The sequence below is a fragment of the Staurois parvus genome, unplaced genomic scaffold, assembly GCF_062004578.1.
Source record: "Staurois parvus isolate SC_StPar_1 unplaced genomic scaffold, SC_StPar_1.0 ptg000602l, whole genome shotgun sequence".
Taxonomy (NCBI): domain Eukaryota; kingdom Metazoa; phylum Chordata; class Amphibia; order Anura; family Ranidae; genus Staurois; species Staurois parvus.
This window is the reverse complement of record NW_028318398.1, coordinates 1,843,638-1,868,872: the sequence shown is the minus strand read 5'-3', so window position 1 is coordinate 1,868,872 and position 25,235 is coordinate 1,843,638. Positions and strand designations below refer to the sequence as shown.

Genomic DNA, 25,235 nt, shown 5'->3' with positions numbered 1-25,235 from the left:
AAGGGATTGTCAAGTAAGTGGCATGAGGGGGTGCTGCAGGGTACTGTCCTGAGAAACCTACCCAAGCAAAAAAAAAGTTGAAAAATTTCTATTTGCAGGCATGACGCCCTTTAAAAACAATATTAAAAAAATGCAACATTTCCTTAAATACCAAGCCTGGGGTTCCCTAAACTGCCTGTGAACCAATGCCCCTGTACTATGTATGCAAGCTACAGTAGCAAACCTGGCATTTACAAAGAAACATGTAGAACTGCCTACTTAGGAGCTGCTGAAGTTTTTGGGTCTCCCTATAGTCCAGTACAGCCAGGCAACACACATTTCCTCATTCAGACTTTTCATCCAGGAGACATTAACCAGTCCCTGAGCTTTGTTTTGAAGTTGTATTAGGAGATTTTAACTGGGATAGGGTTAGGATGTATGGGATGCCCAATGGAACTGAGGTCAGCTTCCTGGAACTTTACAAGGCTTTACAGCAAAAAAAAAAATCCTCTTCTTGGAGCTAGCCAGCATCCCACTTGTACCACCCCAGACCCTAGATACTCCTTATCCAGCTGTTCTGGGGGAATCCCTGAGCAGGGGATCCAGTGCCTGTCACTTTAAAGTAAGACAGTCTTGGGTAGTTGCTAATCTGGTTTCCCACCAGAGTTCTCCTTCCCCTATCTGGCCCAGAGGGTGAAGGTCTACTCACTCAGCCCTTCTTCGGTGTTGATGATGGGTTGGTGGCTGCTACCTGGCCTCCTAGCTGTGCTGCTCCTTCCCTGCCTAACAGGTGGTCCTCTCTAAGGGAGCCGGTGAAGTCCCAAGCTTTCCTCCTTCCAAGCTTCCTGTGTGGAGTAGAGACCCGGAAATGTAACTCCACATCAATCCATATAGCTAACATGATATCATAAAATATCCCGCACTGCCTATGTAAGCCAACAATACAACTCACATAAAAACACAGATGATAAAGGAAGCTGCTGTTATAAAGTGTTACAACACCTCAATGCATTCAGTGTAACCCCTCCCCCCACCATGGGCAACAATGCTACCTTACCCTCTATTTAGGTGAAAAAAAAAAATGAAATAAAATGAATCAGAATGAATCAAAGTCTTATATCCATAGAATAGTCCACAATAAAAGATTCATCCAATAATGTGTCAGTGCTCTGTGATAGTTTTTACACCAATGAATAGAGCCAAATACACTCACCGGCCACCTTATTAGTTACTCTTTGCTAGAGCCTAAAAATCTCCCCCACACCATTACACCACCAGCCTGAACCATTGATACAAGACAGGATGGATCCATGCTTTCATGATGTTTACGCCAAATTCGGACCCTACCATCTGAATGTTGCTGCAACCGGTCTGCCCATTCTCCTCTGGCCTCTGACATCAACAAGGGATATTCGTCCACACAACTGCCACTCACTGGATATTTTTTATTTTTCAGACCATTCTCTGTAAACCTTAGAGATGGCTGTGTGTAAAAATCCCAGTAGATCAGCCGTTTTTTAAATATTCAGACCAGCCGTGTCTGGCACCAACAACCATGTCATGTTCAAAGTCACATAAATCCCCTTTCTTCCCCATTCTGATGCTTGATTTAAACTTCAGCAAGTTGTCTTCACCACATCTAGATGCCTAAATGCATTGAGTTGCTGCCATGTGATTGGCTGATTACCAGTTTGTGTTACCAAGCAATTGAACAGGTGTACCTAATAAAGAGGCCGGTGAGTGTAGAGTGCTCCAAGGATGTGTTTTCAGGTTGGGGTTCATCCAATGAGAGACCACAGGGATTTCTCACCTCATTCATCAGACAACTCTGACCCCTTGCATTAACAAGTGAGTCAATAAAGTATGGTTTCCCATGGATCCTGAATCATGCGTCTCAGCTCCCCCAATGGTCTTCATCCAGCTCCCCAGTGAACATGTGTCACTGTCGCTTATGGTAGCTTTAGACTTTTCCTTGGCATCTCTCCTCCATTCCAAAGTGCTGCTCAGACATCAGCCTGCAACAGAATCGGGCTGATTCTGGATTTTGTTGCAAGCTGAAGTCTAAGGCTGGCCATACATTATACAATTTTCTTGAGATTTTTGGTTTAGATTTACCAAAAACCATATAATAGGAGGTCCAACCTAACAACACTTTCAGTTGTATCCAATTAGGCAGGCTCTTGCACTACATAGTTGAAGGTAAATCTAAAGGAAATTGGACAGAAAATTGTATAGTGTATGGCCAGTCTGAGTAGCACTTTCAGCATCCGAAAAGTTTACAGAGTGTACAACGAATCGAAATCAGGTACATTCAGCTCATCATTACTTGAGAAATCTATAACTTTAATAATAAAATGATATCACATTTCACACTTGTATAGTGAGGAGAGAAATATGGAAGCAGCCCTTACTGACTTAATTTTTAAACATTCCAGATGCAGAGTTTTTAATTAATTTCTGGTTTCACTTATTTGTAAATCGTTGACCTGGAAAATAATCCAACCAATGAAGATTAAAATGTTACAAAGTGGACCATTCATTAGATATTTTATTTCATGTTATGTGCATGGTTGCTGGTAACGTGTAAAGGGTAACATCTATAGATATTTAACATCTCACTGAGATCATAGCACTCCCTTTGTCAACATCTTAATTGGGGATGAGCTGAATGTATCGGGGTTCAGTTTGAGAAATGTATAGCAAAAAATATTGAAATTTAGATTTGGAATCTGAACCCAATTGAAATTGTTTGGAGCCGAACCGTCATTTTCAGTAATGGCCATTTTCTAAGCTAGAAATCAAGAGATTGCCAAAAAAGGGCATAGTGGCTGGGCACTGACCGGAGGAACATGTACCAAAGGACAAATAATTAAAAGTTGTCATTCAACAGAAAGATGCCACTTTGGAGCATTCCATAGGGCAACATAAACATAAAGCTTATACACTATATTGCCAAAAGTATTGGAACACCTGCTTTTCCATCACATGAACTTTAATGGCATCCCAGTCTTAGTCCGTAGGGTTCAATATTGAGTTGGCCCCGCCCCTTTACAGCCATAACAGCTTCAACTCTTCTAAGAAGGTCGTCCACAAGGTTTAGGAGGGTGTCTATGGGAAAGTTTGACCATTCTTCCAGAAGCACATTTGTAAGGTCAGACACTGATGTCAGACAAGAAGGCCTGGCTTGCAGTCTACACTCTAATTCATCCAACAGGTGTTCTATCGGGTTGAGATAAGGACTCTGTGCAGGCCAGTCAAGTTCCTCCACCCCAAACTCGCTCATCCATTACTTTATGAACCTTTTTTGTGCACTGGTGCACAGTCATGTTGGAACAGGAAGGGGCTACCCCCAAACTGTTACCACAAAGTTGGGAGCATGACATTTTCCAAAATGTCTTGGTATGCTGATGCCTTAAGAGTTCCCTTCACTGGAACTAAGAGGTCAAGCCCAACCACTGAAAGATAACCCCACATAATAATCTCCCTTCCACCAAACTTTATACTTGGCACAATGTAGTCAGGTAATTACCATTCTCCTGGCAACCAAACCAAACACGTCCATTGGATTGCCAGACTGAGAAGCATGATATGTCACTCCAGAGAACACGTGCTCACTGCTCTAGAGTGCAGTGGTGGCATGCTTTACACTACTGCATGCGCCGATTTGCATTGCACTTGGTGTTGTAAGGCTTGGATGCAGCTGCTCGGCCATGAAACCCCATTCCATGAAGCTCTCTACACACTGTCGTTATGCTAATCTGAAGGCCGCAAGAAGTTTGGAGGTCTTTAGCTATTGACTCTGCAGACAGTTGTCAACTGTGTGCTCCAGCCTGCACTGGCCCCACTCTGTCATTTTACGTGGCCTACCGCTTGGTGGCTGAGTTGGTGTTGTTCCCAGTTGCTTCCACTTTGTTATAATACCACCAACAGTTGACCGTGGAATATTTAGTAGCAAGGAGATTTCATGGATGGACTTATTGCACAGGTGGCAACCTATCATGGTACCACACTTGAATTCACTGAGCTCCTGAGAGCGACCCATTGTTCCACAAATGTTTTTAGAAGCAGTCTGAATTCCTAGGTGCCTGATTTTATTTACCTGCGGCCATGGAGGTGATTGGAACACCTGAATTCAATGATTTTGCAGGGGTGTCCCAATACTTATGGCAATATATTGTATGTCTTTGTTGTTTAAATGAAATAAAAGTTATCCACAAAAAAAGCCCAAGGTCAAAGTAGGTGCCATCACACATCACAGACAGTGCAGTAGTACCCATGTCTACAACAATGAAGTCATACCATACTTATCAGAAATTGAATATTGCAGAACTCCATGGTGGGTCCAGGTGGGTGGTGGAGTAGCAGGTGTAGGAGAAAGAGACCAATGTGCCAACATTTCCTCTACATTCTTCGTTTTTCTTTTTTTACAAACTTTGCAATTTCTTAAAAGCATCAATCATGTTGTCATATTTTACTACTGGCCATAGCCAGTCTCTACATACAAGGAAGTCCAGCAACCCTCTTTTTATGTTACATGATGGCTATAGAACCAGAAAAAAAATAATACAAAAGATCAATCTATAATACAACTTAACACTGACATTTAAATACTATTCACTCTCCCACAATGAACTGGAAATCAAATTGCTAGCTGTGAGGCAAAACAGTACATATGTTTTTTTCTTAGAAACTTTGACACAGATGCTCATTGTATTTGTATTTATCTTCCTGCAGACAGTGAAAACTGCATGAAATGTCCTGATGATGAATGGCCAAATGAGAAGAAGGATCGGTGTGTTCCAAAATCGTTGGAATTTCTCTCCTACACCGATGATACAATTGTTGCAGTATTTTCATCTGTCTCCATCTTCTGTTGTCTTCTGACTGGTATAATATTGGGGATATTTCTACATTACCAGGACACCCCCATTGTTAAAGCGAATAACCGGAACCTGAGCTATCTTCTCCTGGTCTCCATCATGCTGAGCTTCCTCTGTGTCTTCTTGTTCCTCGGCCGTCCAGTAGATGTAACCTGCATGCTGCGTGTAACCTCTTTTGGTGTCATCTTCTCAGTTGCCGTCTCTTCTCTACTTGCCAAAAGTATCATGGTGTGTATTGCTTTTAAAGCCACCAAACCTGGAAGTCCCTGGAGGAAATGGATGGGAGCCAAACTACCTAATCTTATAATCTGTGTGTTCTCACTTGTTCAAGTCATAATCTGTGTCACTTGGTTGTCTATTTCTCCTCCCTTCCAGGATCAGGACACTCACTCTTATCAGGGAAAGATCATCCTTCAGTGTAATGAGGGTTCAGTTATCGGCTTCTACTCTGTCCTGGGATATATGGGGCTTCTGGCAGCTGTGAGCTTCATTATAGCTTTTTTAGCCAGGACATTACCGGACAGTTTTAATGAGGCCAAGTACATCACCTTCAGCATGCTGGTGTTCTGCAGTGTCTGGATTGCCATGATCCCGGCCTATCTGAGCACTAAAGGGAAAAACATGGTGGCTGTGGAGATTTTTGCTATAATGGCATCAAGTATTGGACTTCTTGGTTGTATATTTTTCCAAAAATGTTACATAATTCTGTTCAGACCTGACCTGAATACAAAAACAGGTTTGCTTGAAAACAGAGGATAATATATATTTTTAATGTTTTATATAATATAAAGAGAGAGATAGAAAATTACTTTGTTAACATTACAATTTTGCAAATGTTATTTTCTCAGTGTATTGAGAATGACCGCTGTTAAATTTTCATATTTCAGGCTTTTCCAAAGGACCATGCATTTATTTATTGCTCTCTTGAAAAGCTATGGACATCTCTGATATCTGACACTTTGAATTTGTTCAAAACTTTGTTCCCTGTTGAGTTTAAAGGTTCCTCTTACTGGCAGCCACATCACTACAGAACAGCCTTTTTCATCCAGGGTGCCCAACTTTCTAGCCACCAACAACATAAACAACCAATGATGTCATCAGTTGATAAGAAGGACATGGGGCCCCTGCACAGCATTTTGCTTGTCCCTCTTCTTCCCCTCTCTGTCAGCTCTGGAGACATTAGCTAAGTGAGAAAGAGAAACTGAGGAAGAAGAGAAACAATGGAATACTAGTCAGTACCAGTGTGTAAAGGTGTATTTGCTTTGAAAGAATAAATCACCTTTGACGTTGAGTGCCCCACATGTGCAGATGTTGCTGTGTTCTCTGAAATTGTTAATTTAGTTTTTTACATTTTGCAATTTGTGCCTCAAGATTGTGCAAAATTTTAAAGGGTGCCTTGACTAGAAAAGGTTGAAAAACACCGCTACAGAGCACAATAGTTACTTACTGAGGGGAGGAGCCACAGTGACCAGATGGGGGGGGGGGAGTATCCAAAGCATCCTCAAGTATTAGATACCAGTCCCACCCTCAGGTCTTCAAAAGAGAGATTTCACTTATGACTTTCTACACAAGAAAATATTAACATGTTCTTTTATAATCTGTTTGTAATACTGTATATGTTTTAGTGACAGAGTTGTTTTAAATACACTGCTCAAAAAAAATAAAGGAACACTTTTTAATCAGAGTCTAGCATCAAGTCAATGAAACTCCTGGGATATTGATCTGGTCAGGTAAGTAGCAGAGGTGGTTGGTAATCAGTTTCAGCTGTTTTGGTGTTAATGAAATGAACAACAGGTGCACTTGATGGGCACCAATAAGATGACCCCCAAAACAGGAATGGTTTTTAACGGTGGAGGCCACTGACATTTTTTCCCCTATTCTTTTCTGACTGTTTTTCACTAGTTTCCCATTTTGTTAGGGACAGTGTCACTACTGGTAGCATGTGGTGATACCTGGACCCTGCAGAGGTTGCACAGGCAGTCCAACTCCTCCAGGATGGCACATCTTACGTGACATTGCCAGAAGGTTTGCTGTGTCTCCCAGCACAGTCTCAAGAGCATGGAGGAGATTCCAGGAGACAGGCAGTTACTCTAGGAGAGCTGGACAGGGCCATAGAAGGTCCTTAAAGCATCAGCGGGACCGGGATCTGCTCATTTGTACAAGGAGGAACAGGAGGAACAGGATGAGCACTGCCAGAGCCCTACAAAATGACCTCCTGAATGTCTCTGACCAAACAATCAGAAACAGACTTCATGAGGGTGCCCTGAAGGTCTGACAACCTCTAATATGCCCTGTGTTCTCTGCCCGGCATCATAAGCTCGATTGGCATTTGCCATTGAACACCAGAATTGGCAGGTCTGCCACTGGCACCCTGTGCTTTTCACAGATGAGAGCAGGTTCACCCTGAGCACATGTGACAGATGTGAAAAGGTCTGGAGAAGTCGTGAAGAACATTATGCTGCCTGTAACTTTGTTCAACGTGAGTGTTTTGGTGGTGGGTCAGTGATGGTCTGGGGAGGCATATCCATGGAGGAACGCACAGACCTGTACAGGCTAGACAATGGCACCCTGACTGCGATTAGGTATTCAGTCCTCTGTAGGTTGATAATTTTCATTTCCACCAAAAGATGGGGCATCCTTACATTCCCAACACTTTACCCAGTCCATATCAGTACAGATATCCAGCAGGAGATTTTTCCCCATTGAGATCTGATGTGTTGTCAAAGTGTTCCTTTACTTTATTTGAGCCGTGTATATTGTATGTAGATGTATCTGACTATATTAACAAATGCAGTTTGCTATTGTGTATTCTAAAATAATTTTTAATATTAGTTAAAGTTGATGCAATCATGCTCATAATTAGTTCACATTTTAAGAGATATATCACTTCATTTTAACCCTTTTGCTACCACATGGCATACGTCAGCAGCAGTGGTGGGATTTACACTTATTCCTGACTGACAAGGCAATTGTTGGCTGTCAGGTGGAAGTGATCAGGCAGCTGTTCAACTGTTAAATCTCTTCCATGGACCTCCAGTAGTGTGGTCCCCCCACCATGTTTACTGGGCTCTGCCGTCCCACCTGAAAAAAAAAAAAAACAACAACAAAAAGACTTTGCTTAAAACAGAGTTTCTCAATTAGGCTTCCTCCAGAAGTTGCTAGGGGTTCGTTAAGCAATAAGTAATTTCTGCCTTTCAGATAAAGTCCCACTGACACCATTAATCTTTTTAGCTTTTTGTAAGAGGTACAATGACCCAATGACCACAAGTGAAAGGAGCATTCTTCCCACTGAATATAATTCTAATGTATCGTGAGTTGCAGATATAGTAGTTTTTAGTAGGGGTTCCCTGAGCCTGGAAAGTTGTTTCAAGGGTTCTTCTGTGTTGAAAAGGTTGAGAAGGGCTGGGTTAGAAGCTTAGAACAATACAGTACAGCACAAGAAGACACTGAAAGAAGACAAAACCCTAACCAAAAAAATATTGGGACTTTTAAGGTGCCACACCAATAACAATGATAAATATTATGTAAAAATGAGCTTTATTATACAAAATAAAAGACATAATTGTAGTACAAAAGCTAAGCATAAACATATTCTCTGAAAACATATACAACTACGTCTTGTAACAATAGAGACATTAAGCTGGATGTAAATAATTCCACGGTTGTATATTAAGTCAATGAAGAGATTTCATTTTGATGTATAAAACACTGACACGTTTCACTGGGCAAAGCCAGCTTCCTCAGGGAGGTCTAGTATTAATCTCTAGGATCATAAGCAGCACCATAGTAAACAAACAGAAAAATACAGAAAAGATAAAACAGAATACATTGTACATTTTACTAAAGTATATCTATATATCCAAAGACGTAGTACCTATCTGTTCAAAGTTCACAAAGAAATTCACAGCGAACGAGAACCACAATCATCCATTTTGAAGGAGGACCAATTCATTAAATAAATGTAAACATATATAGCATAGAGATGAAGCAAATATACAATAGGTCCTATAGAAAAATACATTGAAATGGTCAAAATAAGCAAAGAAAAAAAAGAAGTACTTAAAAAGGAGGAACAAAGGAAGTAACTTTCTAAACTGAGCTTCTTAAATAAATGTAATAAATACTCCATCAATAGTGTCTTAAAGACCCAAACAGTTCCAAACTACACCCCTACTCCCAATACTGATATCAAACAATTCACATGAGGACCCACAAGTCACTTCTATCTTAAGTACTTTTTTTCTTTGCTTATTTTGATCATTTCAATTTATTTTCAATTTATTTCAGATTTATTTTTCTATAGAACCTATATTTGCTTCCTCTATATGCTATTTAATGAATTGGTCCTCCTTCAAAATGGGTGATTGTTGTTTTCCATCACTGTGAGTTTCTTTGCATTGTATACTTTGAACAAACATTCTATTTCTTTTGACATATAGATATATCATCATACAATGTAGAATGTATCCTGTTTTGTTTTTTCTGTTTATTTATCATGGTTCTGCATATGATCCTAGCAATATATACCAGACCTCCCCGAGGAAGCTGACAATTAAGCATTTTTAATATTGTATAATAAAGCTAATTTTTACATAAGATTTATGATTGGTATTATTATTTCAGGTACTTATATAGCGCCATCAATTTATGCAGCATTTACATATATATTGTGCATTCACATCAGTCCCTAACCCTCAAGGGGCGTACAATCTAAGTTCCCTAACTCACATTCATACATACACATAGTAGGGACAATTTAGACAGGAGCCAATTAACTTACCAGCTTCACAGTGTCTTTGGAGTGTGGGAGGAAACCGGAGTACCCGGAGAAAACTCACACAGTCACAGTGAGAACATGCAAACTCCAGGCAGGTGGTTCAATGGTTGGGATTTGAATTGAAGACCCTGGTACAAGCCAGGCAGAACTGCTAATCATTTGCCCACTGTGATGCCCAGTATGGTACCTTAACCTCCCTGGCGGTATGATTATTTCAGATTTTTGGTGCTGAAAGCGGTACCATTTTTTTGCATGGAAATATGCATTTTTTTTAATTGTAGGCCTGTAATTTAGAAATAACTCACTGAAATCTGTCCGGACAAGAGTCTAGTAAACATCCCGGATATGATAAAACTTGAAATGCAAAATCTTAAATTATAATTTAATAAATAATCATAAAAAATAATAATATAATAATAATAAATTTAATTAAATAATATAATCAAACCAAAAACACTGAAATGTGAAATATAGCGCCAAGTTCGCACATCGCTGAGAAAAGTCGCAGAATCGTTTTCAGTGTCTGATGAGGAATTTCCCCCACAAATCATTATCACTCAATTCTGCAAGTGGTTCTGATTTACTATCGCTGTTCTCTAGCCGGTCTAAAACCGCTTTTGACCTAAAGGGACGCTTTTTGGACGTCATGGACTTTTCTAAGTTTCCAGGCAGAAAGAACGGTCAAAATGCAGGCAGGGCGCCGGACAAAGCACTCGGGACAAAATGTATGTGAAATGTTTTGAAACAACAATGTTTTACTATGTAATAATCATTTTTTAAAAAATAGCATTTTTTAAAAAATTTCAAATTTGCCACCGCTCTGGCGCCCGTACGTCCCGACGTCACAGGGACCGGAACACAGAAGCCAGATGCTGGCATCGGCCGGAGGAGATGGCCGGGGACACCGCAGGGGACACATCGCGGGAGCGAAGGACAAGGTAAGCACTGCAGGGACTCCCTATGCAACGCTGCATGGTAAGCCCGAGTGTAGCTCGGGGGGGGTTACCGCTTGTGGTACTGAAAGTTTACTCCGAGCTACACTCAGGAATACCGCCAGGGGGGTTAAATGTCCCGTTAGTTTTCTTGGTTAGAGTTTTGTCTTCTTTTAGTGTAATAAAGGATGCGGTACCAGTACAACCTATTGACAAGGTAGAGACCGTTGTTTATACGGGTCTCCTTCCCCTTCTTTTCATACCGTACTGTACAATAAGGCCATATTAACCACTTGCCAACCGCAGATAGCCCAATGACAGCTACATTGTAGCCGGCCAGTTCTGTGGCCGGCCATATCGCACCTGGCGATCTCTGTGATCACTGTGTCCTACGGACTCGGCTGATCACGTCATGTGGTAAAAAAGCCAATCACAGAGGCCTTTTAACACGTGATCAGTTGTATCCAATGACACAGCAGATCACCGGTAAATGCAGTTGCTGGTTATTGGCTGCACTTTCCTCTCGCTGTCACAGTGTGCTGATGACCGTCTGCTTAACTGCTTAACTGTGCTGATAACCGTCAATTGTCAGAGGAGGGATCGGCACCAATCAGCAGGGCACTGATGATCAGTGCCCTGATGAAAGGTGCCCAGCAGTGCCACCCACCAGTGCCGCCCATCTGTGCCCAGCAGTGCCTCCCACAATTGCCCAGCAGTGCCACCCACCTGTGCCCATCAGTGCCCAGCAGTGCCACCCACTTGTGCTGAGCAGTGCCACCCACCAGTGCCGCCCATCTGTGTCCAGCAGTGCCTCCCACAATTGCCCAGGAGTGCCACCCACCTGTGCCCATCAGTGCCCAGCAGTGCCACCCACATGTGTTCAGCAGCGCCACCCACCAGTGCTGCACATCAGTGCTGCCCAGCAGTGCCACTCATTAGTGCCCAGCAGTGCCGCCAGTCAGTGCCCAGCAATGCTGCCAGTCAGTGCCCAGCAGTGCCGCCTATTAGTGCCCATCATTGTTGCATATCAGTGCCAGCTTATCAGTGCTACCTCATCAGTGCCATCTTTCAGTGCACATCAGTGAAAATTGGATGAAGATTTACCGGGTGTACACAGGTGTATACATTATGATGTGATGAGCGATTTTTGCCCGTTCATGAGGTCTAAGAGTGGAGTGAGCAGGTTTTTCACCTGGTTGATTGAGGCACATTTGGCACAAGACAAAGATTGACAAGTATACCTACTGTATATACAATATATATCTCAAGATCGACTACACAAATTTACAACTGTCTGGTCTTGCTGATCTCATTTCTCAAGTCCTCATGCCCACTGGGTGTTTTTACAGCGGCTGTTTTTGGCTTTTGACATTTTTTTCTACAGCCAGTAAACCCCCCCAGCATGTTATCCTATGTGTCCATGCACACATAGACTGGAATCAATGTTTTTTTGGCACGGACGTTTTTTGGCTGAAAAAAAAACAGGATTAGTGGGTTTCCAGAGGAGTTTTTTAGCTGTAAAAATGCTCTAACATTGACAAACGCGTCAAAACGAGGTAAATATCGGTAAAACGCCGCAAACCGGTGTTTTTGCATGTTTTTTTTTAAGTAAAAAAATGCTAAAAATGCAAATGCAGAAAAACAGGAAAACACTACTAAAGGCTACTGCAAAAATGCTAAAAAAGCTGAAAAACTCTTGTTTTTAACGTGATTTTATGCGTTACCAGCGTTACCAAAACACCCGGTGTGCATGGAGCCTAACTACTCAGCAATACAGGAAATACATACAATAGACGGCCTTAGTACTATACTGTACTGTGATCATATTTCCCACTCTTGGGTACATTGTATATTTATCCCTTGTATGGGCCATTTAGAGAGGGAGGAGTTGTGGGGACCAGAATATGATGCGGTATACCGGGGTCTTCCCCTTCACTTTCCTTCCCCATCTCCTTTCCCCCTTTTTTTTTCTTCTTTTTTTCTCTTTTTTATTTATATTCTTATTCGCCTCCTGCAGCCGAACAACCCCAGCAGGAAACCTCCCTTTTTGTGGCTATAAGGTTTGCTCCACAGATATTACTTTGCCTTTATTAGGAGATTTTCTGTACGTGGATTGATATAATTTGTTGTAGGGATTGGGGTATTTTATACCATTTTATACCATTTTTTGGCTATTGGCCTACATTTGACTTGTACACCCTTTGTCTTTCTTATATTGAGCATACTTTATATTTCAGTTAACTCTTTGCTCTTTTATTGTCTTCAATTCTTTATAGTAACATGATTGGTACTTGTACTTGTAATTTGTTGTATAACATAAATAAAAAATGTATGGTAAAAAACCCCTCTATGCTCCCATACTATGGAGACTTTTCAGTTTCTCATTCATGACATTTCTTTCGGTAAATGGCAAGAAAAAGGTGTATATTGGTTGGCAGCCATACTAGTCAAATGTGAATTGTTTCCCTTTGAAAAACTTCAACTTATTCAATTCTGCAGATTTCTATGCCCAAAAAGAGCTGGAGGAATTTGAACTGACATTCCCACAAAGGTAAAAGGCATTTCCCTCTTTTTGAGCTTTTACAATGCAAAACAATATTTACAAAATTGCCCACAATGACTAAATTGGAAAGAGCCCATAACATATCCATCACAGATCACCAATGGTGTGAAGCACTTGTTATTAATGCTATTCATTCCCGCTGCATTAACAACTGGGAAGCAGCTCAAAAAATCCAACTTTGGTGACACTTAACACCATATGTAGTAGCTAAATTCTCCCCCGATGCTTCAAATACATGCTGGAGAGGCTGCAGTTGAGTAGGCACAATTTTCCATACAATATGTTATGGTCCTGCTCAAACCTTAAAGAGTTATTGGAACTCAGTGTTCCGAAGCTGGTCCCATATTACAGGGCAACCAAACGGAACCACTCCAGAACTGGCCTTGTTGACTGTGGGGATGGAATCCATTCCATTTATACTTAGGACTGGTGTGATGAATGTACTATTTGCAGTAAGATTGATGGTGACTAGGAACTGGAAAAGCTCAGCAGTCCCTAACATTTCTGATGTTCTTAAGACATGTTGACCTGATCTATGTGTATGAAAAAAATAATAGCATCTAGATATGGACAAAGAGGAGATTTCCATAACCAGTGGGCTATATGAGAATTAGCTCAAAATCACCTCTTAGGCTCCACTGGTATCCACCTTTTGTTTGCTGGTTAAGCATTTGAAACATATATACTTACTACAAGAGGCGTTCAAGTCCAAGTGGGACTTTTCATTTTACAGATATAAAAAGGGATGCTTGTGTGGCGTTACCACATGCAGTAGTAAGTGGCAAGTTTGTCCCATTACTTATAGGTGACGCACATGTAAAGGGCCAGTCAAGAGACTGTTAATCAAGATGGCAGACAATAGTGTTAGTATATGTATGGAACAGCATGTTTTGATGAAGTTTCTTGTGAACCAAGCCGTGAAACCTTTGTATATATACAGAAGACTTCATTCACAGTGCAGTAATGAGACGCTCAGCAGCAGTAATACATTTGAATGGTGTAAACATTTCATAGATGGCTGTACATCCATCAGTGATGATCCTGGCCATGGTGGTTCCCAGCCCACAGCAGTCATTGTTGTGAACATTCAGTGTATGGAACACCTTATCCTGGATAATCAACACATAACCTGTTGTGAAACTGCTTAAAAGACAAATCTTTCTGTGGGAATAGGGAACACAGCTGGCTGTCCGAGGATGGTTCAGGCGTACTGACAAATCTTTCTATGCCAAAGTTTTCCAGGCATTACATTGTGAAAATGTTAAATCCGGGGATAAGTGTATGAATGTAGCAGGGGAGTATGTTGAAAAATAACTCCTTGACCTCATTTTATAAACTCAAAAGTCCTGGTTTGATTTGAACACTTCTTGTGTATTACTTTTATTGGTATGTTACTATCCTGTTACTGCAGAAAACTCTCTGGATTATTGGACGTTTGCAAATCATATTTTTTAATTCCCTTTTTTAGTTCTTTTCTGTTTCTATTTTCTGTTATTCTAAAATTCCAATAAAGAATTATTCAAAGTAGAATTTAAAATACAATTTCTGTCATCGGTGTCCAAAAAAATACCCTTTTTTTTTACAAGTGCTAAATGCCTGCTCAAGATCTAAAACATTGCCACCTTTTTAAAAAGGCTCTCTGGTTTTAGTGCAATCCTGTCTTTCCATTTTAGGTGTCCATATGATACTAATGTTTATTCTGTGGCTTTCTTAAAAAGACTTTATAGCTATAGCACAAACCTAAATACTATTGGCATTGCCGGTGACCAAAGAAAGATACTATATTTTTTTTACAGATGCTAATAGCCTGCTCATATTCTCAGAAATTATGCCTTGATCAAATAGTCTTTTTAGCTGTAATTGTACAGTTGTATGCTATTTCCATCATCAGTGTAAAAAAAAATCCAGTAATATTTTTTTTTACAGATGCTAAATGACTGCTCAGGATTTCAGAAGTTGTGGCGTATTCAGCTGTGCTGCAAACCTGTATGCTATTTGCATCTTCAGTTGACAAAAAAGGAACTTTTTTCTATAGATGCTAAATGCCTGTTCAAAGTCTCAGAAATTGCAGCGTGTTCAAAAAGGCTTTGAAGCTGTGATCCTAGCCTGTCAACTATTTCCATCTTTGATGTCCAAAAAAGATACTTTCAGTTTTTACAGATTCAAAATACATCTTCAATCTCTCAAAAACAATGACCTTTTCAAAAAGAATTATTAGCTGTGGTGCAAACCTGTATGTCACCTGGTAAAATTATAGGGCTAAGAGCACCAAAAAACCATCAAAAAGAACAACATCTGCATCTGAAAGTCCCATAAGGGTACAGGCCACATGGATCCTGTATTCCATGTCTCAAAAAGTGACTGCAGGTAAGTAAATCCACTAGAGATTCATTGCTATTAAATGTAGTTCTTCGTTGCTTGTCTACAAAATGTTTAAGCACTGGATCCTCCGTAAGAATATGACAGAGCTTTCTCATAATACTGTATCTCTGATGATATTAGCCTGGTAATTGAACATAATAATGGGCCAGATCCTGACCTCTTCATGTCTTTACTAAGAGGAGTAATATCAAGAAAGGGTAATGAGAATGATCTTCCTCAGAGGCAAACTCAAAATTACCTCCTGTAACCTGCCCAAAAAAATATACCCATGGACAAAACAAAAGAAAAAGGACAATTCCCAGAAACAAAAAAATTGAAAAAAAAAAGACAGGCCAACAAGCAGCAAAATAAAAGGAAAAAATGTAATAAAAAAAAATCTTAAAAAATAAATATGGTATTTTCAATGCAATCTATAGAGAAAAGATGTGAGAAAACATTAAGATATTCTTAAAACAACTCATGTTAATGTAGATAAATTGTGCTCATTAGGCTAGAATTTCTCCCTTGTATAATGGCACTAAGATTATTTTTGCATAACAAAGAATAGCAAAGTTATTACAAGCAATATACTGTAAAGGCTTTCTTCCTGAAGCTGTGTGGGTGTTTTTTTTAGTCCTTTAGTGAAAAAAAATATGATAATAGTATCATTCAACCTATCTTATCATTAACGTATTTCATGTACTTGCAATCTACTTTTTTTCTGTTTCTTCTCTTTCTTACTATAATATACTTTTCTGAATTGTACTTTTCAAAAGTGCCTTGTTTTTGCTGTAAATATTATTTGAAAATGTGCTGTTGTTTTACTGTCTACTTCTATTCAATAAAATCGTTTGTAAACAAAAAAAAAATATGATAGTAATCAAATATAGAAAAACACAGTTTAATCACTTGCCCTCCAGAGAATTTCCCCCCCTTCCTGCCCAGGACTTTTTTTTGCTATTCTGCGCTGCGCTATGTCAACTGGTAATTGCGTGGTCATGCAACGCTGTACCCAAACAAAATGTATGTCCTTTTTTTCACACAAATAGAGCTTTCTTGCTTTTGGTGGTATTTGATAACCTTTGCGCTTTTTATTTTTTGTGCTATAACCAAAAAAAGACCATCAATTTTAAAAAAAAAACTATATTTGTACTTTTGACTACAAAAAATATGTAGTAAACTCAACGTTAGCTATACATTTTATCCCAAATATATTTTGCTACATGTCTTTGGTAAAACTACATTTTGACCTAAATGTATGACAAAATTTGAGTTTATTGGATATTTGTTATTGGATAACAATATCCAATAAACTCAAATATCGTCATACATTTAGGCCAAAATGTATTTCGTTGCATGTCTTTGGTAAAGAAAAACCCAATAAACTGCAAATTAATTGCTTTGTGTGAAAGTTATGGCATCTAAAAACTATGGTATAGATAATTGAATTTACACAGCTTTTACTTTCTGATTGCCTATCACATTTCTTGAGGTGCTAAAATACCAGGATAGAACAAACACCCCCAAATGACTCCTTTTCCGAAAATAGATAACCCTAAGCTATTTGCTGAGAGGCATGTTGAGTCCATGGGAGATTCATTTTTTATACAAATTTTTGGAAAATGACATTTTTTTTACACAAAGTTGTCATTTAAATTATTTATTTCTGGCACAAGCCATGGATATATGTGGAATTACACCCCAAAATACAATCTGCTACTTCTACCGAGTATGGGGATACCACTTGTGTGAGACTTTTTGGGAGCCTAGCCACATACAGGAGTCTGAAATCCAATGACCACTTTGAAAGCCTGAAGGTGTGCAACTTCCTAATTTTACTTCCTCACTACCTATCACAGTTACGGAGGCCGTAAAATGCCAGGATAGCACCAAACACCCCCCCCTCAAATGACCCTTTCTGGAAAGTAGACACCCCAAGGAATTTAATAAGAGGCACGTTGAGTATTTTGCAGTTCCCTTTTCTTTCGCAAGGTTTTGAAAAATAAAAAAAGATAATAAAAAAATATGTTTTTATTTTCTTTCTTCATTTTCCAAAAACATGTTGCAACAAACAAGATCTGCAAAATACTCACCATGCTTCTTATCAAATTCCTTGGGGTGTCTACTTTCCAAAAAGGGGTCATAATTAGAGATGAGCGAATCGAAGTATCCGAAGTGGAATTCGAGTCGAATATCGGAAAAATTTCGATTCGTGCCGAATCTGAAAAATAGCCTAATTCGGACGCGCGAATTGAAATTTTTCAGAAAATGGCGGCTGACATGTGCGGCGACGGAGCGGGGATGTCTGGGAAGGCGCGCAGACAAGGCGCGCTGACCCATAATGCATTCCTCAAATACTTGTGATCGCATCAGCCAATCAGCAGCCAGCCAGCCAGCACTGTGTAATGGTCGAGCTATAAATAGCGGCCATTTTGGAATTCTTCATTTGCCTGCAGTTATTGAACAGAGGCAGACCGCTCTGTACTAGGGACAGAGACAGAGTTAGGGCCACAGAAACGATAATTGGGGACAGAGAAAAGTTACTTAGGGACAGAGAACCATTACTCAGGGACACAGACTTGTTAATGAGGGCCACAGAATCGTTATTTAGGGACAAAGAAACGCTAGTTAGGGCCACAGAATTCATACTCAGGGACAGACAGAATTGTTACTCAGTGCCAGAGAATTGTTACTTAGGGCCACAGAAACGTTATTAGGGCCACAGAATTTTTACTCAGGGACAGACAGAATTGTTACTGAGTGCCAGAGAATTGTTACTCAGGGACAGACAGAATTGTTACGGAGTGCCAGAGAATTGTTACTCAGGGCCCCAGAAACTTTACTTAGGGCCACAGAATTTTTACTCAGGGACAGACAGAATTGTTACTGAGTGCCAGAGAATTGTTACTCAGGGACAGACAGAATTGTTACTGAGTGCCAGAGAATTGTTACTCAGGGCCACAGAAACTTTACTTAGGGCCACAGAATTGTTACTCGCACAGACACAGAATTGTTACTCGCACAGACACAGAATTGTTACTGAAGGCCACAGAACTGTTACTTAGGGCCACAGAATTGTTACTCGCACAGACACAGAATTGTTACTCGCACAGACACAGAACTATTACTGAGGGCCACAGAACTGTTACTTAGGGCCACAGAATTGTTACTCGCACAGACACAGAATTGTTACTCAGGGCCACAGAACTGTTACTTAGGGACAAAGAAACGCTAGTTAGGGCCACAGAATTCATACTCAGGGACAGACAGAATTGTTACGGAGTGCCAGAGAATTGTTACTCAGGGCCACAGAAACTTTACTTAGGGCCACAGAATTTTTACTCAGGGACAGACAGAATTGTTACTGAGTGCCAGAGAATTGTTACTCAGGGACAGACAGAATTGTTACTGAGTGCCAGAGAATTGTTACTCAGGGCCACAGAAACTTTACTTAGGGCCACAGAATTTTTACTCAGGGACAGACAGAATTGTTACTGAGTGCCAGAGAATTGTTACTCAGGGACAGACAGAATTGTTACTGAGTGCCAGAGAATTGTTACTTAGGGCCACAGAAACTTTACTTAGGGCCACAGAATTGTTACTCGCACAGACACAGAATTGTTACTCGCACAGACACAGAACTGTTACTGAGGGCCACAGAAACTTTACTTAGGGCCACAGAATTGTTACTCGCACAGACACAGAATTGTTACTCGCACAGACACAGAACTGTTACTGAGGGCCACAGAACTGTTACTTAGGGCCACAGAATTGTTACTCGCACAGACACAGAATTGTTACTCAGGGCCACAGAACTGTTACTTAGGGACAAAGAAACGCTAGTTAGGGCCACAGAATTCATACTCAGGGACAGACAGAATTGTTACGGAGTGCCAGAGAATTGTTACTCAGGGCCACAGAAACTTTACTTAGGGCCACAGAATTTTTACTCAGGGACAGACAGAATTGTTACTGAGTGCCAGAGAATTGTTACTCAGGGACAGACAGAATTGTTACTGAGTGCCAGAGAATTGTTACTCAGGGCCACAGAAACTTTACTTAGGGCCACAGAATTTTTACTCAGGGACAGACAGAATTGTTACTGAGTGCCAGAGAATTGTTACTCAGGGACAGACAGAATTGTTACTGAGTGCCAGAGAATTGTTACTTAGGGCCACAGAAACTTTAATTAGGGCCACAGAATTTTTACTCAGGGACAGACAGAATTGTTACTGAGTGCCAGAGAATTGTTACTCAGGGACAGACAGAATTGTTACGGAGTGCCAGAGAATTGTTACTCAGGGCCACAGAAACTTTACTTAGGGCCACAGAATTTTTACTCAGGGACAGACAGAATTGTTACTGAATGCCAGAGAATTTTTACTCAGGGACAGACAGAATTGTTACGGAGTGCCAGAGAATTGTTACTCACGGCCACAGAAACTTTACTTAGGGCCACAGAATTTTTACTCAGGGACAGACAGAATTGTTACTGAGTGCCAGAGAATTGTTACTCAGGGACAGACAGAATTGTTACTGAGTGCCAGATAATTGTTACTTAGGGCCACAGAAACGTTATTAGGGCCACAGAATTGTTACTCAGGGACAGACAGAATTGTTACTGAGTGCCAGAGAATTGTTACTTAGGGCCACAGAAACTTTAGTTAGGGCCACAGAATTGTTACTCAGGGACAGACACAGACTTGTTACTGAGGGCCACAGAACTGTTACTTAGGGCCACAGAATTGTTACTCGCACAGACACAGAATTGTTACTCGCACAGACACAGAATTGTTACTGAGGACCACAGAACTGTTACTTAGGGCCACAGAATTGTTACTCGCACAGACACAGAATTGTTACACAGGGACACAGAACTGTTACTGAGGGCCACAGAACCGTTACTTAGGGCCACAGAATTGTTACTCGCACAGACACAGAATTGTTACTCGCACAGACACAGAATTGTTACTGAGGGCCACAGAACTGTTACTTGGGGCCACAGAAACGTTAATCAGGGACACAGAATTGTTACTGAGGGCCACAGAACTGTTACTTAGGGCCACAGAATTGTTACTCGCACAGACACAGAATTGTTACACAGGGACACAGAACTGTTACTGAGGGCCACAGAACAGTTATTTAGGGCCACAGAATTGTTACTCGCACAGACACAGAATTGTTACTCGCACAGACACAGAATTGTTACTCAGGGACACAGAACTGTTACTGAGGGCCACAAAACTGTTACTTAGGGCCACAGAATTGTTACTCGCACAGACACAGAATTGTTACTCGCACAGACACAGAATTGTTACTCAGGGAAACAGAACTGTTACTGAGGGCCACAGAACTGTTACTTAGGGCCACAGAATTGTTTCTCGCACAGACACAGAATTGTTACTCGCACAGACACAGAATTGTTACTGAGGGCCACAGAACTGTTACTTGGGGCCACAGAAACGTTAATCAGGGACACAGAATTGTTACTGAGGGCCACAGAACTGTTACTTAGGGCCACAGAATTGTTACTCGCACAGACACAGAATTGTTACTCGCACAGACACAGAATTGTTACTGAGGGCCACAGAACTGTTACTTGGGGCCACAGAAACGTTAATCAGGGACACAGAATTGTTACTGAGGGCCACAGAACTGTTACTTAGGGCCACAGAATTGTTACTCGCACAGACACAGAATTGTTACTCGCACAGACACAGAATTGTTACTGAGGGCCACAGAACTGTTACTTGGGGCCACAGAAACGTTAATCAAGGACACAGAATTGTTACTGAGGGCCACAGAACTGTTACTTAGGGCTACAGAATTGTTACTCGCACAGACACAGAATTGTTACTCGCACAGACACAGAATTGTTACTGAGGGCCACAGAACTGTTACTTGGGGCCACAGAAACGTTAATCAGGGACACAGAATTGTTACTGAGGGCCACAGAACTGTTACTTAGGGCCACAGAATTGTTACTCGCACAGACACAGAATTGTTACACAGGGACACAGAACTGTTACTGAGGGCCACAGAACCGTTACTTAGGGCCACAGAATTGTTACTCGCACAGACACAGAATTGTTACTCGCACAGACACAGAATTGTTACTCGCACAGACACAGAATTGTTACTCAGGGACACAGAACTGTTACTGAGGGCCACAGAACTGTTACTTAGGGCCACAGAATTGTTACTCGCACAGACACAGAATTCTTACTCACACAGACACAGAATTGTTACTCAGGGACACTGAACTGTTACTGAGGGCCACAGAACTGTTACTTAGGGCCACAGAATTGTTACTCGCACAGACACAGAATTGTTACTCAGGGACACAGAATTGTTACTCAGGGACACATAATCGTTTAATTAAAGAGTATGTCAGACAACATGCAGAGGAGTGGCAGAGGAGGCAATGTTTTAGGAGCGAGCAGACGTGGCAGCAGAGGAAGGGGTTGAGGCAGCACTATTCGCAGCCAGAGGCCAGTGCTCCCGGTGTCATCCAGCGGTCGTGTCTCCACCGACAACCCTGCCGTCATCGATTGGTTGGCTCGGTCGTCTTCCTCTTCCCAGGTCACCTCTGACACCTACAGCCAACGGTCGGTGGGTACGTCAGACACAACCGTTAGTTGGCATGGCCCGGGACCAAGCCCACTGAAATCACGTGTCCTCTACCTGCCCCTGTCCTTTGGTGTTCCCTCACCAAGCGAAGTATCGCATGCTGTGGGCTCAGCCCCACTGTACAGTGAGGAAGAGCTAACAGAGGGCGGTCAGGAACGGGGGGAGACATCCGCCTTTTCAGCAGCTAGGCGAAGAAGTAGTGGCGAGGAGAGTGGCCCGGTAGCCGGTCTAGAGATAGGTCTGTCTCCTGACCCAGACGCAGCCGAGGGGGCTAGTAGTGAGGCGGAGACCCTACTTGATGATGAGGAGGTTGATCGCACTTGGCAGCCTCGTCGTCATCAGGCAATTTCTTCCGCATCATCAGGAGAAGAGGGTGGCAGCTTGGCAGTGAGCGAAACAGTCGGTGGGTTGCCCAGGAGACAGCAGCAGGGTCGCAGCAGTGTCAGTGGAAGCAGTGTCAGTGGAGCCAAACGGCCACGGAGTAGAGCACCAGCTCCACTGCAGCCTACCACCACGGCCAGTAGTGGTGCCGGTGTGCACGGAGGAAGCAGCAGTCAGCCAGTGAGGAGTATCGGGGGCAAAGTTTCCTATTCGGCGGTGTGGCAATTTTTCGTCAAGCCGCCCGAGGAAGTAAACGTAGCCGTATGTCGACTATGTGGCCAGAAAGTCAAGCGTGGCCAGGGGGCCCATGTTGGGACTACAGCGTTGCGGCAGCATATGCAGCGTCGCCATTTGGTGGCCTGGGAAAACCGTGATAAAGATACGGCGGTTCTGCCCGCCCCAGCCCCCGCTCCATCACCCGCTCTGTTACTTGCTCCGTCACCCGACGTCAATCGCCCTCCATCAGCCAGTCAAGGCTCCAACACCTCTGCTGAGGGGAGTTGTCACTCGTTGGCATCTTCCGCTCGTTCAGATGCTCCTTCTCCTGCTACTCCTCTTCACGGATTCCGTCAGCAGTCTTTCTTGGAATCCGTTTCCAAGAGACAACAGTTTGCGAGCACGCACCCGACGGTGCAAAAGCTGAACGTCCTCCTGTCCAAGTTGCTGGTGCTGCAGTCCCTCCCTTTCCAAGTGGTGGACTCAGCACCTTTCAGAGAAATGATGGCTTGTGCCGTGCCGCGGTGGAGAGTGCCAAGCCATCATTTCTTCGCCAAAAAGGCAGTGCCAGCCCTGCATTCACATGTAGAAGACATGGTGGGCCAGTCTTTGAGCATGTCGGTCTCTGCCAAAGTGCACGGCAGCGCCGACGTGTGGAGCTGTAACTACGGTCAGGGACAGTACATGTCATTTACGGCCCACTGGGTGAACGTGGTGCCGTCACAGCCGCACCAGCAACTTGGACAGGTCACGCCGCTTTTGCCTCCACGTTTGCACGTCCTTGGTCCGGCAAAGATGTCCGCCTCTACCACCTCTTCTTCCGCCGTGTCCTCAGCCGCCACCCCCGTGCCAAGTCCCATTACCCGACCGGCATATCACATGTGCAGGGCGCAACGGTGTCACGCTGTTCTGCACCTGGTATGCCTTGGTGAACGTAGTCACACAGGGGAGGAACTTCTGAGTGTAATGAACAGAGAAATCGACAGATGGCTGTCTCCGCGCAAACTGAAAATCGGAACCATGTTGACCGACAACGGAAAGAACATGGTGTCTGCTCTGCGTCAAGGAAGGTTGTGCCATGCGCCATGCATGGCTCACGTGTTCAATCTGGTTGTCAAGCGGTTCCTAAAATCCACCATCCCACTGCAAGACATCCTTAAAATGTCACGTAAACTTTGCATGCATTTCAGCCATTCCTACACCGCAAAGTACACCCTCCTTGAGCTGCAGCGGCAGAACGGAATTGCACAGCATCGCCTGATCTGCGACGTTGCAACAAGGTGGAATTCAACCCTACACATGCTAGACCGCCTTTACGAGCAGCGAAAGGCCATCACCGATTTCCTGATGTTACAAGCGGATAAAGGTACTCCCCTGTGTAACTTCGATGTCAGCCATTGGCAGCTCATGCGTGACACCTGCCGCTTGCTCAGGCTCTTTGAGGAGGCCACGCTATTCGTGAGTCGGCAGGACTATGGGATGAACAACGTCATTCCTCTGTTGCACGTCCTTGAACAAATGCTGTTAACAATGGCTGGTCAGGGTGCGGTAGACGTGGCGCACAGATCTCAACGCCACATGACCCCTGTGGGGGCAGGACAGGAAGAAGAGGAGGAGGTAGAGGAGGACATTTGTGCTCAGGAATTATTGAGTGAAATGGGTGGTTTTTCCACTCAGCGGACAGGAGTGGAGGAGCAGGAGCATCTGGTAGAGGAGGAGGAGGAGGAGACAGAGGACCCAGACGCACCGTGGCAGTATGCTGTGGAGATGGAGGCAGGGAGTCCCTCGCATTCCTTGGCACAAATGGCCCATAGCATGCTCGGTTGCTTGCGTAGCGACAGCCGAATAATAACCATCAGACAGAGGGATGACTTTTGGCTGTCCACCTTGTTGGACCCTCGCTACCGTTCCAAAATGGTGGCCTTTTTCACACCTGCTGAGAGGGAGGCCAAAATAACGTACTATAAAAACCACCTATGTAGTCAGTTGGTCTCTGCCTTTGTGCGCCAACGTCCATCCTCAGACACTGTGGGCCCTGTGCGCTCGCGTTCCGCTGCCATGGCAGCAGGGGAGGGGTGGGGTGGTAGGAGCAGTGGCAGCTCCACCAGCAGCGGCTGCCTCAGTCTGCAGTCGATGATGAGTAGCTTTCTTCACCAGCGCAGTGAGGAAACTACTAACCAGCCGCAGCAGCAGCAGCATCAGGTGGACCTGGAGCAGGACCTCAAACAACAGGCTTGGGCCTACTTGGACAGCACCCTGCCAACCGAGGTAGACAATCCCCTTGACTACTGGGCAACGAAACTTGACCTTTGGCCCCAACTAGCTGAATTTGCCCTTGAAAGGCTGTCATGCCCGGCCAGTAGCGTGGCATCGGAGCGCGTGTTTAGTGCGGCAGGAGGTATTGTAACTCCGCGGAGGACACGACTGTCCACCCAAAGTGTGGAGAGACTCACGTTTGTGAAAATGAATCAGGCGTGGATTAGTCTGGATTTCAAACCACCAGTTCCTGACACAAC

The 25,235-nt window shown here is 42.8% G+C and overlaps 1 protein-coding gene across 1 annotated transcript in view; it reads left to right on the top strand.

Annotated features, from left to right (window-relative positions):
* The window catches only part of LOC149449834 (vomeronasal type-2 receptor 26-like), a 70,667-nt gene extending 64,129 nt beyond the window's left edge, over positions 1-6,538 (top strand). The window contains exon 10 of the mRNA XM_089692728.1: positions 4,714-6,538. Within this exon, the coding sequence (XP_089548854.1) occupies positions 4,714-5,618 (905 nt within the window). The 3' untranslated portion in view covers positions 5,619-6,538. The remainder of the gene's footprint in view (positions 1-4,713) is intronic.
* Positions 6,539-25,235: the final 18,697 nt, after the last annotated feature.